Genomic DNA, 17,766 nt, shown 5'->3' with positions numbered 1-17,766 from the left:
GTCTCCTGCAGAGATCAGGTCCCTCAGGGAGGATTATTTGCAGTGCTGAGGGGGGCCTGGTGCCTCTGCTTCCTCCCACCCAGGGACTGTGGTCTCTGTAACCTGTGGCTGCCAGAAGAGCATGACCACAGCCGTCCTTGGCACCACTTGATTTTCTATGCAGCTGCTTTCTTAACCTCAGTGTCTCTCTAAGAAGACCTTAGAAGCCTCTGCAAATTCTCTCTGAATGTGCGCAGGAAATAAACAAATAAGCAAACAGGTAGATAATGCAACCTGAAACAATCAAACCAAAAATCAGAGGCAGCGTGCCAGGCTTACGTGCAGCCTCCTATGCTGGCTGGGGGTTGGCAGCAAACAAGTCCCCGTGGCGACCACGCCATCAGGTGGGTAAGAGACTAACTTCCAGCAAGGAACTGGGTACATGAAGGGCTGAGAGGAGACATAATGTTACCCCCATGGCTGTGTCTGGGCGTGACCCCCACCTTTTGGTTCTAAGTAGCCTTGTCACCATTCGCAGAGTCTTCTGCAGGAAATACGGGGCAGGCAGTTGCCACCTGGATCAAAACCACCAGGCTTCCTGCAGTCCAGAACTAGCCACACAAGATACAGGCAATTTCATCCTTTTAACATTCCAGAGTAATGCAACCAGAGAGGACGGGCTTCCGTTCTTGAGCATCCTTACTACACAGGAGAAAGTTCACACAGAGGACAAGCCTCGACGTCACAGCACATGCCTCACATCAGAAGAGAAAAACCCTACAACAGACACGACGACCTGGCCTCTGAGACTGCCAGTGCAGTTTCCCTTCCATGGACCCCTTCATCCTTTCCCATAAGCTACTGACCCTCTGTACCTCGTCCCTCTCAAATATGCCATGCCATTCACACCCTGGCATTTCAGTCCCAGGTTTCCTCCATCTGCAGAAGCCCTCTTGCTCCCGGCTGTAATTCAAAACCCACTGCCTCCCGGGACAGAGTTGGGGCTCTAGGCTTCAGGGCTCCCAGCACAGTTTGTTCAGCACTTGGCTCAATCACAGGCCTTGTACCCAGTGTTGTCCTGGGTCCTGCGGAGGAGTAAGAAAAACAAGAAATGGTCTGGGACCTCAGGGAGTGCAATCACTCAAATCCATCACTTCATTTCATTTCATTTCAGCCTCACAGGAACCCTCCACAGTAGGCGTTTTTATTATCCCCACTACCAAAGTGGGAAAACAAAGGATCAGAAAGAGTTGTCAGTGTGCCCAGAAGCACGTTAGAAAAAGACAAAGCCAGGAAGAGAACTAAGTCTTCCAACACAAGCCAGGCTCACCCACCAGACCTCAGCAGCACCATTGCCATCTCACTGTGATTCATATGTCTTTTGCAGTCATTCTTTTCTTGAAGCTATGGGAAGAACTTTCTTAGGGGCTGGGCACATCTAAACTACGATCCAGTCCTTACCCCTGGCAAACACAGGCAGTCTACACACTTGACAAGGAGGAAGGTATAGACAGAAACACAGCAGGCTGAACAAGCCAGGGCTCTGCTGAAAGTGGAGGAGGGAGGGGCTTTGCCTTTGCACATCCTCGGACTCCATAGGAAGCATATATTACTGCTGTAATTAGTAAACTCAAGGAAAGAAACAAATGCTCCTAGGCCAATAAATGGGCAATGAAACACCCCCAAAATATCAATTCATTCATTCACTCATCAAATATTTAATGAGCACCTACTAAGCTTTAGGTGCTGTTCTAAACGCTGTGGGTCCAGTATCACTCATCTAAGCAAACAAAACTGCCTGTCTGCATGGAACTCACATTCTAGTTGGGGAAAGACAGACATCAAAAACTGAGTAAATGGGAATAAATTCAATGGAAAAAGGGAGAAAGGGGTGCCAAGAGAAAATAGAGCTCCATTTTTAAATAAATTGGAAAGGGAAGGCCCCACGGGATAGACAGAATTGAAGCAAAGCCCCAAAGGTGCAGCTTGCAGATGTTTGCACATGCAGGAAGAGTGTCCCAGGCAGAGGAAACAGCCAGTCCAAAGCCTCTGCAGCAGGTTGTGCCAGGCACGCTCATGGAGCACCAAGGAGCTGGAGCTGGAGGGGAGCAGACAGGGAGAGGGAGGAGGGGAGGTCCCATCTGGGCCAGTGATCCTTCCAGAAGTCTGCAGCCACATCTCACTGGTACCCTTCCTGAAATTCTAGTATTTAGAATTTAGAATTAGTATTTAGAATTTAGACAACACGTCTCCCTTTTTCCCTCTCATGTGTGGGGTGAAGGAGGTCTGGGGAGTATGGGTCTGGCAGGAGAGGGATATCAACAGGAGCCTGCACTGGTCCTGCAAGGGCACAACAGTGTGTGGTGAGAAGAGGAAACAGGGGAAGATCTGGCCAAGTTCTTGCTCCCTCAACTCCGGCAGGACCCAGAGGCACACTGGGGCATGTGTGGGAGTCGGCATAGCCTCACTTTCCAGTCCTCTATCCACGCCCGCATCAGGCATCTCCTCACTTCTGCAGACGTACTCTGGAATCTGACGGAGGGGTGACAGAACTTCAGAGTTAATAAACTGTAATCTTCTAGTGCACACTATAATTAACACACCCCAAAGTACAGTTACTTTGTAATTAGATCAAAGAACAAAACCCAAAACACTCGTCCAGGTAAAGTTATTGTCAAACTTCTTCCGTAGGTTTCCTAGCAATTAAACCCACTTACTCATTTCATCTGGAAAAAGTATGTATTACTGCAATTTAAACTAATGCCATAATGATCCAATGTGTGTTATTAATGAGATCGGGCATGGCAGTTCAGTCATCTGGACTGCTTTGCCAGGGGCCGCAAAGGAGACGTCAGCAAGGAGCACTGATTATAAAGTAACATTTGCCCTAATAATTCCCTTTCTTCCAGGGAATTTTATCTCACGAAGACTCTGGGGGTGAGATCCCAACAGATATTTGCTATGAAAATCAGTTAAGCTGTCCAGCTTAGAAGGCACGATGGCTCTTCGGAGCCACCTGTGACTGTGCAAGGAGACCTTGGGGAAGCCTTGGCAGCTCAGCTCCTCCATAGGGCAAGGTGTATACCCTGCAGGTGAGAGAGCTGACCCCCAAGCTCCCTCTGTTTCCCCAAGCACCAAGAACACAACCAAAATACAGCTGCGTTCTGGGATGCTGAACAAGCCAGGACTGGGATTCACCAGGTCTGCCTTGGGCAGCCAAGGAAGAATGGACAGCAATGGGACCACCGCTGGGCACAGCTCCAGAGTAGTAAGTGTTACTGAGCAGTTACCACCTGCCAGGTACTGAGCTAAGCCCCTGACATCTATTGACTCATTTAATCCACACATTAACCCCATCAGGCAGAAATGAGTACTATATCGCAATGTTACAAATGAGAAAACTGCTGCACAGAGAGGTTGAGTGACTTGCCCAGTGTCACACAGCTAAGGCAGCAGAGCTGGGATTCAACAAGAAGACTGCTCTGGATCCCACACCCCTAACTATTAAATGCAAGGGTTATCCTGAGCCTGACTGGAGGAGCAAACAGCGAAATCTCTTGCACCAAGATTCTACCAAGGTTGCCTAGTGCCCATACGCACTGCCATGAGGGAAGAATTCTGGTTCCTGCCACTCCTGGTCCCCACGCATGGTTTGCTGTGATCATATAGACCACTTACCATGTGCCAGGTACTCTACCGGGTGTTTTGCCCTTACAGCTCAGAAATTACCCTATAGATGAGGAAGCTGAAGCTCAGAGAAGTCACCTTGCATAGGAAGCAGGAGGCAGAGAGGGTGGCGATCCATGCTTATTTTTTTATTTACTCATTTATTTTTTGCCCTTGATGCAACACTCAAAAAGTACAAGAAGTTATGCAGTGAAAAATTCATCTCCCATCCCAGTCCAAGCCACTGTGTTTCCCTCCCTTAAACAGCATTTCCTTGGAGTGACTGTGTGTGTCCACTCAGATACACACACACAGAAGCTCACTTGTACACAAAGCAACACTTACGTCACCATTCTCATTTCTCTATTGTCAGCTAACAGCACCATGTTTTGGAACTACTTCCACTCAGTACATAATAAACTAGAGTTTTCCACTAAATGTACATATCATAATATATTTAACCAATTTGCTGAAGATGGACATTTAGATTGTTGCTAATTTCTGATGTCACCAAATATGCCACAATAAATCTTAGTACATCAAGCAAACACTCTACCACAGTGTTTGCTCCCCACAGATATGCCAAGAGGCTGTGAACAGAGCTGTGGACCCTCTGGGAACCACAGCTGGCCAGCCCCCCACTCAGCAGCCATATGACCTAGAGCAAATCCCTTTACTTCTCTGAATACAGAACCCACCATGTGGGGTTGCTATTGGGATGATGTGAGCAAGGGCAGCTCCACGCTCTTTCAGGGCACCCAGGACGAAGCAAGGGCTAGAGGGACTGGAGCTGTTACCCGCTGGCATGACGCCTGGGTCATCTGGGAAATGCAGGCCCTACATCTGGCTTAGACTCTGGGGCTGTGGTTTGTCCTAAGACAGATCATCATTCCTGAGAATGTGTCAGTTTCTGCCCTTTTGTCTGCAGACAATGACTTCAGACAGGAGGCAGTGAAAGGACCAGAGCCTTCTAGAGATGAAGGCTTTGCCTTTGTCTGTCTTCAGATCTCTGGGCGGGTATAAAGAACAGGACCCAAGAGTGCCACCCAAGGTAGCAAGGTATGGCTCCCAGGATTTTCTGGGGATCCTGAGCATCTAAAGTCTCCTCTGACTGTCTCTCCAGTCTCATCCCTAGCCAATTCCCATATTCCAGCCATATGATCTTTCCTCCTCTCCATTGCCCCTAGGCCTTTCCTCAGGAAAGAGGGAAGCAAGTTCTTCCCTCTGCTTGGAACACTCTTCCTACAACCCCAGTGCCCTTTGCTTGCCTAACAAAAAATAAAAACTACTCCTATTTAAACACCTGCTTAAATGTCACCTCCAGCCCCCAGTGCCCTTTAATTGCCTAACAAAAAATAAAAACTACTCCTATTTAAACACCTGCTTAAATGTCACCTCCAGCCCCCAGTGCCCTTTAATTGCCTAATAAAAAATAAAAACTACTCCTATTTAAGCACCTGCTTAAATGTCACCTCCTCCAGGAAGCTCTTCCTAACCACCTTGCCATAGGCTGCACTGAATTTGCATGAGCGTTCTTCGGTTACCACCAAGAAAAAGGCAGGCCCAAAGGCACGGCAAAGTGGAGCAGTGTCAGGGTGGAAGGAATATCAACCCACAGCTGCTGAGAGAGGTAGGCTTGCTAGGCTCACGGAGGAGCAGGGGAGACAGGCGCAGCCTGGCCAGACCCTAGCTGTGGACACCTAGCCAGGTGGACAATATCTGCTCTCCATATAGAGAGGGAGGTTTCAGCAGGAAAATTTCTTTCTGACATGCGAGTAGGAGAGGACTTCTTAAACAAGACAAGCAAGAGAACTAGCCATAAAAAAAAAAAAAAAAAAAAAAAAGATGACTACATTTGACAACAATACAATAAAGAATTTCTGTTCACTGAGACAAACAATTAACTTAAAGAAGATATTGCCACACTTAAAAAGAAAAGGCTCGATTTTAAAAACAGGCAAAAAACTCAACTGTAAACAGGTGTTTCACAGAAGAGAAAATAAAAATAGCCCATAAAGATATGGAAAGATACCCAACCTCATCTATCATCAAGAAAATATAAATTAAAATCAAAATAAGATTACATTTTGCACTAGAAACCTAAAAGTAGCCAGAAGACAAGTGTTGGTGAGGTTAGGGGACTTGGGGAACTCTCACATATTGCAGGTGGTAGTGTGAATTGCTAGGAATGCTTTGGAAAACAGTTTGGTCTAACCTAATAAAGTGAAATATGCACTGACCCAACAGTCCAGCAATTCTGCTCCTCAGAATAGACCCTGAAAAGCTCTTGCACACAAACACCAAAAGACAAATATGAGAATGTTCCTATCAGTATTGTTGGTAATAACAAAATCCTGGAAACAACACAAATGCCCATGGACAATAAAGTGGATAAATGAATCAGGGCATACAGTGCAGCAATAAAAATGATTAATACACTGACCTGCATCAAACGGATGAATTTCAAAAACCTAATGATGAGTGAAAATTAAAAAACAATCCCAGAAGCATGCAGAAGTGTTATTCCACATACATGAGTCGCAAACCAACCATGGTCCCCATACTTGTATGATAAAACTATCAAGGAATGGAGCTGCAAGCCACTATCCTGAGCCAACTAAGGAACAGAAAACCACATAGGGCATGTTCTCGCTTCTAAGTGGGAACTAAATCATGAGAACCCATGGACACACAGAGGGGAACAACACACACTGGGGCCTATGGGAAGGTGGAGAGTGGAGGGAGGGTGGAGATTGGAGGGTGGGAGGAGGGAGAGGATCAAGAAAAACAACAAATGGGTACTAGGCTTACTATCTTGGTGATGAAATAATCTATACAACAAACTCCCACAACACAAGTTTACCTATGTAACAAACTTGCACTTGTACCACTAAGCCTAAAATAAAAGTTAAAAAAAAAAAAAAAAGACATTGGCTTGGGATCCTCTAAAACAGTGAAATACATGTACAGTGTTTTAAAAATATGAGGCATAAATTTAAAATTTCCATGCTTAGATACAACTTGGCAAAACTTCAGACACATAAAAAGAAAAAAAATATATCAAGGAAAGCGAGGGGCTTGTTAGCACACAATCAGGAGAGTGTTTAAGTCCCTCTGTAGGGGAGACATGGTCAGGGTGAAGCACACAAGGGCTCCTTGATATTTTTTAAACTGATTGTGTGTTCACGAGTCTTCAGGTTATTAGCCTTTTAATTGAACATATACATTGTAACCACGTGTAGCTTTCAATTAAAAAATAATTTTTAAACTAGCACAAATAGACAGTAGTCACTCACACAGAGCCCTGATGTTTTGTTTCTGCGGAATCCCAGCTTCCAACCCATCCCCGGTCTGCAAGCTAGCCAGAGGCCAAGAAGCAACTGCCGTGCCCTGGAGATGCCCCTGGGCCCCTGGGCCCTGACTTCCAATGCCAGCCCATGCAACATTAGCCAAGTTACTCTACCCATCTGTGTCTTCATTGAAAATGAGTGCCTAGCAAAATACCTGGCATGCGGTAGGGATTCCGTGAATATTTGTTGAATGAATGAGTCAATGATATCTAAGAGCTCATCATAATTACAACCTTCATCCAAATTTATTCGCTAGAGGGAAATTGTGGATACAGCTACTAGCACATCCCCACCCCAGCCCCTGCCAATGCATACACACATATGAATATCCCAGCATTTGAAGTGGCAACTCAGAAAGTTCTCCATTCTTTTCCATCCAAACTTTTGGTATTTTAATGTTGCAAATTTTCTCTCTCAAATGTCATCTTCTCTTTTGTTTTTCCTTTCACTATCACAACAAGCATACAAGTATTTTCAGTGGAATTTTACCAAATGGCACATCTTGTAAACCATATACATACCATCTCCTCTCTCACCCTTCTGCCAAATTCTGTCTTGGAGCCCATGGCTTTTCCTGTTCTGATCTCTAACTCCTGACTCAAATGCCCAGTCCTCAGGCTCTACCTGGGGCAGGACATTCCTGGGTTTAAAGGGAGGCTGATGAGCAAATGAGGAAGAATCAAGCCTTGCCCCACAAAGGAGGAAGCCTATGTGTGATGCTCACTGAAGTGACTGCACCAGCCTAAAGCATGTCATGTCCCTTCCAAACTACCTCCCTTTTTCTTGGTATCAACTCTGACTGGTTGGGGACAGCAGCAGGAAGCTAGAGCCTAGTAAGTTCAAATTACAGAAACAGAATGATGCCTTGGCTAAACGCATGGGTACTAAAGTCAAAAAGAACCTTTCTGAGCCTCATTTTCGTCATCTGTAAAATGTAGTGATAATCCGACCTCAGAGGGATGTTGGGTGGCTAGAGTGGAGTAAAATACATAAAGATACTTGCAGAAGCATTGAAAAAAAGTTGCTATATTCCCAAACCACTTCTGTTTGACTTTGGAAAGAATAGAACAGTCTTTACACTTAATTTGCTTTTTAATTGGGCTCATCTGCAACTAGTGCTGCAGTGAGTCGGGGGGAAGAGGGGCTCTGAGGCGTTCCAGAGGCACTGTTTGTCTTGGCTGTATTGGCAATGTGTATCCACCCAGAAGTGACACTGGGACAGGCCACAGCCAGCCATGCCAAGGGAGCAGCCACACTCGCACTCCGAGGGCTGAATGTTCTGCATCAAACAGCAGATAGGCTGAGCTGCCTTGGCTCAGGCACGTTGGAAATGGGCAGCAGCTGGGCTGGGCATGAGGGGAAAGCCAGGACGAGCACTGGGCACTGAGTTAAAATTTTACAGAAAATGTGTAGAGGCAGAAACCAAGCCTCACTGCTTGTCACATCAGGAGGCCGATGACCAGGGAAGGCAAAGGCAGGAGGTCCTGCACAGAATCCAATAAAAGAGTTCTCTGGCCTCCAGCAAGCGGAGAGCCAGAAGGGCTAGCACCCTGGACAGCACCATGAGTACACAGCTCTGAGGCTGTCTTCCGACTGAGAACCCCACCTCTGGGGTTCTCCACTCACCTCCACCCTCCAGGTCTGAACCAGCAAACATGACAGGTCTCTGCCAATCCCTCTCTTGCACCATGGAAGCCTCACAGACCAACTATGGTGTTTTCTGCCGCTGAGCCCACACACAGCCTCAGAATCCTTCCCAGCACAGCTCCCAAGCAGCCTCAACTAACCACCTACAGTGGTCCTCCAGATGAAAGTTACTGGTCACTTGGCAACTTTATGGAATTACTGATAAGGAGCAGTCTGGTTGGAAACTAACTTCAACCCCACCATAGGTAGCATGTCAGAAAAGAGGAACACAGCTTTTGGTCCCATTGTAGATTCCAGGTGGAGGAGAGAAGAGGGGTGGGGAAGTGTATCTGCAGAATAAAACCCGTTTCCTAGCCTACACCCCTTCCCTGCCACCTCATATTCAGAGGTCAGACTATCCAGTACCCTTGTCTTTCTCCCCATTCCTCCTTTGTCTTGTTTGAAAATGGCTTGAAAACTCCATGTCCCCATCCATGAATGTGTCAAGGGGCTACTCTGTGCCAGGCAGCGTGCAGACAGCAGGGCCATTGTGGTGGGAAGTACACAGCCACTCTCCCGGACTTCACTGCCTCACCAGGCAGTCCAGCACTCATGGAGGACCAGCCCTCATGAGAGTCAGGACAAGCCGAAAGCAGGCTGAGGGCAGGACGAGCATGTCCGCGAGAGCGTGTAACCAAGCTGCCAGCTCTGTAGGACAGGTGGGGCTCAGGAACATTTTTCTTTGTGGACCTGCATCTTGAGCAGAGTGAGGGTAAGGAGTGTAATAAGAAAACAGGACTTGGGCAAGTGCCACCAGGCCTTGTTCAGTCTGCAGGAGTCACAGGAGCACAGACGGGTGGGCAGGCTAGAGAGCTGATCACCTGCCCTCCCAGCAGCTGAGGTTCCCATCAAGGTCGCCTTCCAGGCTCTAGAGGAAAACTGTGTCTGCAGGCCAGATTGGAAACAGAGCAATGATGCCCAGAGAAAGTGGGGTGGGAAGGGCCTGGGCACACTGGATCACAGCACCCCCATCCCCGGCAGTGTCCATGCCTCTCCACAGGGCCCAGCCTCAGAGCAGGCTGGACTTTGGGGTTGAGCCACCAGCCCCAAGGGCTCTCAGGGGAAGGCCTGGCCCCTGAAAGATCCCTGCAGGCAACTTAGGGCTCTTACAAAGCCTCCAACTCCTCCCCAAGGGCCAGGGACTGAGCAGGAGTGGGAGCATGGGAGGGAGAGGCCAGGTCTTGGACTGAGTCCAGTTCGGGTCCCACCCTTGTCCCCATCCACCTCATTTTTATTTCAGCACAGTGACTGTTTGCTCTTTCAGTTCTTCCTGGAAGACTCCAAACAGTATATTTGCTCAAGAGCTGGGGACAACATTCCAGTCTTAGAGAAGAAGGGTATTTAGGCAAATGCAAACATATGCTGATTTCTTTTCTTAGTTACATTCTTGGCAAAGAAATTATATCACTCAGAGACAAAATGGGACTTTCGAAGGTCCACCCATTCCATCCTGGCACCGGCCGTGGGGCTGCCAACCCTCATCAGTCTCCCACACCCTCTAACATGTTATGGGGGTGTCTGTGGCTATACAGAGGTAGCATAGGGATCCTTGTGAAGGAACGACTCTGTATCCTGACTGGTGGTCACAGGAATCTACACATGTGATTTTTAAAATGCATAGCAATAAATCCATACCTGCAAGATCACATGCACTACTGAAATATGAACAAGGCCTATGGGCTGTATCAAATCCTGGTTGCAATATTGTACTACAGCTATGCAGGATGTTACCGTGGGGGAACCTGGGTGAAGGGCACACTGGATCTCTCTGGGTTGCTCCTTATAATTGCATGTAAATCTAAGTTATCTCATAATTTTCAAAAAAAATTGTTTAAACACTAAACATGGAAACCATTCTATCTCAGGATTACGACTAGTCTGTTTTTACAGAGCAGTCATAAGAAACCCTGAAGCCATTTCTCCAAAGCCCATTTTTGTGGTTTCCTAACAAGAAAATGATGATTTTTTTTCCTATGAGAGGCCTTCAAAGAAGCCATGCCCAGCCCTACCCAGTGTCCCCAACCCACCAACCCCAGCCTGGCTCCATGACACTCAGGGCATTCCTCCCCCGACCTTTGCCCCAGCCTGGAACCCTGAAACTGAAGGCAGATTGGGATAGATGGAGGCAAGGAGCCAGGAAGGCCTGGCAATCGTCCAGTGCGAAGGGCACTCTTTGGAGAGGAGGCCTCCAGGAGGAACCATGCTGGCCGGCCTCCACCTGTGCCAGCACACAGCCCTTTGGATCCCTGCCAGCAGTTTATTAATATTTTATTGAAACCTCTAAGATGATTCAAACTTCAGCCGTCATGATAAGGTGTTGTTGCTAGGCAACTTTAGCGCCTATCTATGGAGCTGTTGTTGCAGCTCTTCCTGACTCATGAAGCTTGAGGTTTGACCCTATCACCTGGAGACTCACACAGCACAGACCACCCACCACCAGTCCAGGGCCCCACCCACTCTCTAGTCTCCCAACATCTGGCCATCCCTGCCCCCGAGCAGCCCTGGCTCTCCTGCCTGACAACTCACCATACTCGCTGTCGTAGAACATGACGAACTTCTGCCAGCGCAGCTCCGTCACCAGCCTGAGCATGACGTCGTTGAGGCGGACGGGTGGTCTCGAAGCCAGTGTATAGGCCTCACCATCAGGGCTGGGGTTCAGGTGGCAGGCGGTGCGTGGCGACCCCCCGGGGTTGCGCTGGACAAAAAGGTGTGGGATGTGCATGGCATCCGTGAGGGACTGCAGGGCGTTGGCAGATGCACAGCCGGTGGACGTGACCAAGGCCAAAATCCCCTGGGTCATGAGGTCACAGGCTAGAAAGAGAGGAGAGAGAGAGGAAGGGGTCAGCATCGGGGTGATGCTGCACCAGCTTCAGCCTGCAGGCCCCATGGCTGGCAGCTCGTGCCTGGGACTCCCAAGAGAGGCTGCCTCCCTCCAGGACGAAGAACCATCCTGGGCCAGGTCAGCGGTTTTCATGAGCACAGCCTTACTGACATCCTTGGTGAAAATGCCAACTAGACATTTTTGTACCCATTTAACATGAGAAAATAGAAGTCAAAAGGGGTAAAACCATTTGCCCTAGGCTAGTCAGGGAAGGATGGTAGAGTACAGATTCATCGCAAATCTGCCTGACTCCCCAACCAAGCTGTGAGATTAGCCATCCTGGCAACAGACTATAAGCCTGTTAAGAGCCAAAACGTCATTGTGTTGATCTGTGTATCCTCATGCCTAGCTGTGGGCGGAGAATACACTGTGCGCTCTACAACTGTTGACTGAACTGAACTGATTGGGACTGAAGGGACTAAATGGCTTCCGAAAGTCAGGGAGGCACTTACCCAAGAGGACCCAAGATGTAGGAAAAAAAGAAAAGAAACCCTAAATCCACTTGATCCATATCATAAAAATACTGGGCCAAACCCCAGATGAAGCAGTTGTTCCAGAAGGATTATTCAAAAGCCACTTGACAATAACAAAGAAAGACGCTCCCGCCGCTCAGGCAGTTACCACGGGTGCAGAGGATGAACGCAACAGATGCTCCAGCAGCCGCTTCTAGGGCTGACATGCTCAGGGGCTCATCTTTCCAAGCTCTCCTGTAACTGCAAGAGGCGCCCCTTGTAGCCATGTGCCTACACTTTTTTGGGATATCAACCAATTAATAGAAAGATGCAACTCCCAACGCCGCAACTCACTGCACCAGTTTTGAAGCAAACATTTCTTACTAATAGTTTATGCGATGGCAAGGATGTGCAGAAGCAGATGCAGTTTCAAAACACAGCCTGTGAATGGCAGCAGGCCATCTGCTGCACACGGCAGACTTTGAACGACTTTTGACAATGCAGTTCTTTCGGTCAAGAGCTCTTGGGTTTATGTAATGCCTCAGATAAGGCTGGGAGAGGGAGAGAAGAACAGGGGAAACTGACCCCAGGGAGCAAGGAAGTGGGAGGCAGAGGAACATGTGGGAAGGGGAGGGTCCCCCCACACTCTGCAGCAGCAAAGTCCGGCTGCCCTCTGGGCAAGGGCGCTCGCCTTGCACTGGCATGAGCACCAGCAGGACGAGAAACCAAATCCCATGGTTCTCTCCTCTTCAAGGCTACCAGCAAGGGTAGCTAAACAAGAGATGATGATGTCTTGTGAATCTCACAGCCCCCTAGATGCCCTGGCCCTCTCCTACCCCAGCTCCAGTCTGCTGAGTTCTCTCCTAAACAGAAATCTATTGCATGTCTTGTTTAAAGCCCCGCTGTGCCCCCGTTTTACTTTAGCCGTAGGGATAAAGTAAAAGTCCACTCCTGAAAAAGTGGTCTTGCAAGCTCCCATGCCTGCAGCCTCACGCTCCTCACCATACCCTTTTCCGCTACATCCCAACCAACTGCCCACCCTGGACCCTCAAACTCACCTCTTCAATCTTGATGCTCACTCTTGCTTCAAAACTCAGACTCAGCACCCCCAGACTGGCTCATGACCCTTTTGGCATGATCCCCCTTCACTGCACTTCCCTGTCATGGGCCACATGTTGCCTGTGTTACTGGCTGGTTCTCTAGCTTGACCCCAGGTTCCAGGATGACAAGTGTCATGCCTGCTGTGTTCACTATCCTTTCCCAGACACGTGCTAAGCCCAGTTCACAATAGGCAATAAAGACTTGTGCAAGAATATCATGCAAGAATTTCCATGGCCCCGGTCAGTAATTCCTCTCTGGATACCTGTCCAAACCATAGGAACAGCATTCAATCCAAAACCATTCAGAGGACACTATCCGTACTCTTGGAATATTGCTAACAATCTAAAAGATGCAAATAGGTGAGTGGTTATGAAAGGGCCCCATTTGCTGAAAGTATATACAGCCTTTAAACTACTCAAGAAGATACTACAATAACACGGGAAAGTGCCTGTCATAAAAAAGTAGGTGAAAGTGATACAAAATTGCATGTATTTTATCAATTAAATAAAACGTCAGCATGCATGAAAGAAAAACCAGAAGGAAATATTGCAAAATGTTAAAAGTCACTGCAATTTAGAAGAAACCTGAAAGTGGTCTTCTTTCTTTTCTATATTTTGCCAAAATTTTGTGACATAAACAGATAATTCCTTTTAAATAGAAAAATAATCCTCTGATAATGGATAAGTAGGAAAACTACATAGGAGGAATGACTATTGTGTGAGAATTGCCTCTGCGCCAAATTCTCCTGGTGTCCTTTGTACATGTGAATTCACAGTATTCTCAGGACATTTGTGTAGAGTAGGTATCATTGCATCCATTTTCCAGACAATGAGATGTGAGGCCACACAATGAACACTGCTACAGACATGGGGAAAATGCTTCTGAGAGGTGGCCATGTGAAAATACCAGGGCACAAAATTATATGCTAACTATGATTACAGCTAGGCAGAAAGCATACCCATGAAAACGGCAAGAGAAAACACTAAAGGCTAAGGCGCTACAACAGGGCATGGATTTTTTTTCTTGTGCATGTTCTCTTTAATGCCAATACTATACATTTTTAATCTTAAACAGCAATTGTATAAAATAAACTGTATATCCCTGGGACATAAATTGTCCAGGAACTCCAATGCTCAATTGTGGAGTTCTCCCATCCCAGGACTCCCATGGAGAGTCCTCCTTGCAGCCCTCAGTCACTTTTGGCTCTTGTTGCCCCACCTGCCTGGCTCCCTCCCAGGTCATCATCTGTCCCCACTCCATATATGTCAGGTTTTGAAGTTGCAGAATGTCTCTGAACCTCAGTTTCCCCATCAGGGCATGCATGCCACTGGCTCCTGCCCTCCTTGTCTCATACATACATTTGGTATCCCTGCCCACCCCCCCACAAGCCAGCCCCTGCCCTAAGCACTATTAGGGGGAAAAGCAGGAGGACCACAGGTCCCATCTTTGAGGAGGTTAGGATCCACCGAGGAGACAGACTCTGCAACTCAACTGGAGGAAAGAGAGAGGAAGCTCCCTGGGACACAAAGGAGGGTAAATTCATTTGCGGTCAGCACCAGGGCCTCAAAGGAAGGAAAGGATTTAGAACCTTTCAGGGTCTCCCTCAGGGAGAGCAGCACAAGGTGGGTGCAGAGTGACAACGACATAGAGCCGGGCAGAACCCTCACCAGCTACCACCTCACCAAGGGTGGTGGGAAGAGCATTCGGATCTCACGTTCACCCACTTTCCAGTTTTGGCTCCTCCAGTCAGTAGCCACACAGCCACGGGCATGTCCCTTTCTAAGCCTCCATTTTCTATTAAATAGGAATAAGAATCTCTACCCAGCAGAGCTATGAGAGCACTGGCTGAGGACGCGGACAGCAAGAGCCAATGCCTCACAGTGCACAAGATGCTGAACAGATGTCAGCCTCCTGCCCCTTCCTTGGACATCCCATCTCTCCATCAAAGTCATGCCCAGGATCTTAAGTATTAGTAGTCTCAGGCGAGAGCCATCTCGCCCTCCCCATGGAGGTGGGTGCTGCCGGCCCACCCCTCATGGAGCCACCTGCAGCGTCGTAAGCGCCAGGCCTCACAAACAGGGTGGGTAATTAAGGCTGGAAGCCTCTCCCAGGCGCTAATGGAGAGGCCCGATGTGAGTCAATTTCCAATCCACTGTGAATGGCCTGCTAATTGGGGCACTGTTGAAATGATGGTTATTTGGAGGCTTCTAACATAAAAATAATAAGATCAAAATACATCAGATCAAAGCCAAATCAGCTATTAGCTTAATCAAGGTTGTGTGTGATGGGATGTTACACAATGCATGCCCTGGTTGTTGTGACAGATGCTGAACCCCAGGACCGGGACTGGCCACCTGCCGGAGTCCGGGGCCTGCCCTGGTCACATACTGGGACCGTGGGTGAGGGCTTGTCCTCTCTGGGTTACTGGTTGGCTTTCTCTTTATTTCTTTCTGTCTTTCTTTCTTTCTTTTTCTTTCTATCTTTCTTCTTGGGGGGGGGGGTCAAATAAAGATGATGGCTCCCTCTTCACAGGGCTGCTCCACGTGTGCCACGAAAGGTCTTTATATGTGGACGGTCATTCATGCTGCCTCACACATAGTAGCAAATCGGAAGTCACCACTACCTAGGATGATGCTCAAAGATGTTTGTACAGCTCTCTAGAGGATAACAGCTTTTGTTATAATTCTTTGCCTCCATATTATATGGTCACAAAGCTGATGTCTCCCTTGATTACAACACAAGCTTGATGGACTGATAAGGGCTCCCTGAGAATGATCCATCCATCAGCTGAGAAAGTGAGACAAACTGTAATGAGCAGCTTCCAGCCTCCTTACCTGCACCCTGTGTCCTGGGGAAGTGGAAGGTCTCCACAAAAGAAAGGGCTACTCAGAGCTCAGGGGCGAGGGTTGGGGGCAGTCAGCATTCCCAATTCAACTCCACCATCCATAGTCACATTCCCACCTGCTTCCCTGGAGAAGATGTTCACATCCCACCCACACAGGCAAAAATTTTCCAGACAGCAGACTCTTAGGGGTGGGACATGTCAGGTGAGGTACTGGCCACTTCACAGGACAAACTTTCAGTAACTCTCACCTCAGGTGAGCTTTCTGATTTCCTGGTTAAAAAAAAAAAAAATTACAGCACAGAGAGTGCTAGTTGCTTGGCCAGGACCACACAGCCAGAGCGCAAACAGCAAAGAGAACCCCAGACCACCAGGCACCTCTATATCCAACACTGCAAAGAGAAAGTGGCCAGCAGGGACAGAACCCAGGATTCCAGGCTGACTCTACCCAACTGTCCCTGGATAGAAATCTCCAGGGCAGCTCCCAGCTCAGTGCTGGCCCCAGGGAAGGAGCAGGCAGGCAGGAACAAGGTCTGTCTCCCCTGAAAGCAGATCCTTGACTCATCAAGTCACTGGGTGCCTGTAGGTGGGTGCTGGAGGTGAGAGAGGTGCCCCAGAAATTGAGGTCATTCTGGGCACCATCACTAATCCATGCCCACTATTCTCCATCTCCATGGGGATTTCTGGAACATTCTCAGAACAAGGCTGTGAGAAGCAATACCCCAGAAGGCATGTGTTAGAAGAGACTCACAGTTCCTGGTGCCACCCCCTGGTCATGACACTGGCCACTGCCAGCTCAGCCTTTCCCTCTGTCAGGTGCCCTTGAGGCATCGCTCCCAGGCTTGCTCACCCTGGAAGAAGATCTGCCCATGCAGCCCCTGCTACTCTGAGGTCCCAACCCCCTCAACTGGCAACCCCTGTGTTAGCCAGCCTCTGGGTGCCACCTTAAAGAGCAGCAGGATGTTTCCAAATGGATGAGGCAAGAGAGAGCCTCCACCTGGGGAGAAATGACCTGATGCCCTAACCTCAGAGGAACCTGGCAAGGCTCAGCTCCTCTCCGTGGGCAGCAGAAAAAACAGCCAGGCTCTGGGCAAACCCGGGCTCAGCCCTGCCTGCCCAGAAGGAATGGTCTCTCCCCAAGGGAGTCCAGCACCTCTGCCGACCCCCAGGCTGCTCCATGAGCCACCTCGTTCCTCCAATAATCTTAATCTCCATGAGCACCCACCTGCCCCCAGTCACCCTCATTATCTGTACTCTTCCTTTCTTCCTTTACATGGGAAACAGCTATATTGATATTTGAATTCCAATGGCTAATGTTTCAAATTAAGGTAGCATTTATAAATACTTTAGAGCTGATGAATAATTGACCAAATTTAGTATTGTCATAACTCATAGTAAATAATTGATCTATGGAGAGTAAATACGTTTCATCTTTTATTAAGACATTTAAAAGGTAACCAAAACCATAAAATGGGGGGTGGGGAATGGCTGGTGGTGCTGTAAGAGGCCAATGCTAGAGCTTGGGCCCTGGAGTGAGCTGGTGCTCCTGCCCCTCCTGCAGAATGTGCCTCCCTCCAGAGCACAGGACACACACTTGACAGGCGTCGTCCATCCTGTCCCACAGACTGTGTGTTTCAGTGATTCTCTGCCCACTCTGCAACTTCCCAGAGACCTGCAGCAACCCCACCTCCTTCCTTGGAGCCTGCTTTCCTCCTCTCTGGTCACTCCACTACAGACTCCCTCTCTTTCCTTATGTAGCTTGGCTGCTGAAATCCTAACTAGGAGTCAACTCAGAGTGGATCAACCTGC

The 17,766-nt window shown here is 48.3% G+C and overlaps 1 protein-coding gene across 1 annotated transcript in view; it reads right to left on the bottom strand.

Annotated features, from left to right (window-relative positions):
• Window positions 1–17,766, bottom strand: part of GRID1 (glutamate ionotropic receptor delta type subunit 1) — a 753,633-nt gene that overhangs the window by 585,973 nt on the left and 149,894 nt on the right. The window contains exon 3 of the mRNA XM_025396749.1: window positions 11,208–11,492. Coding sequence (XP_025252534.1) covers window positions 11,208–11,492 — 285 coding nt within the window. The remainder of the gene's footprint in view (window positions 1–11,207; window positions 11,493–17,766) is intronic.

This window comes from Theropithecus gelada, chromosome 9 (genome assembly GCF_003255815.1).
Source record: "Theropithecus gelada isolate Dixy chromosome 9, Tgel_1.0, whole genome shotgun sequence".
Taxonomy (NCBI): domain Eukaryota; kingdom Metazoa; phylum Chordata; class Mammalia; order Primates; family Cercopithecidae; genus Theropithecus; species Theropithecus gelada.
The sequence above is the reverse complement of the archived record's forward strand: the minus strand, read 5'-3'. Positions and strand labels throughout refer to the sequence as shown.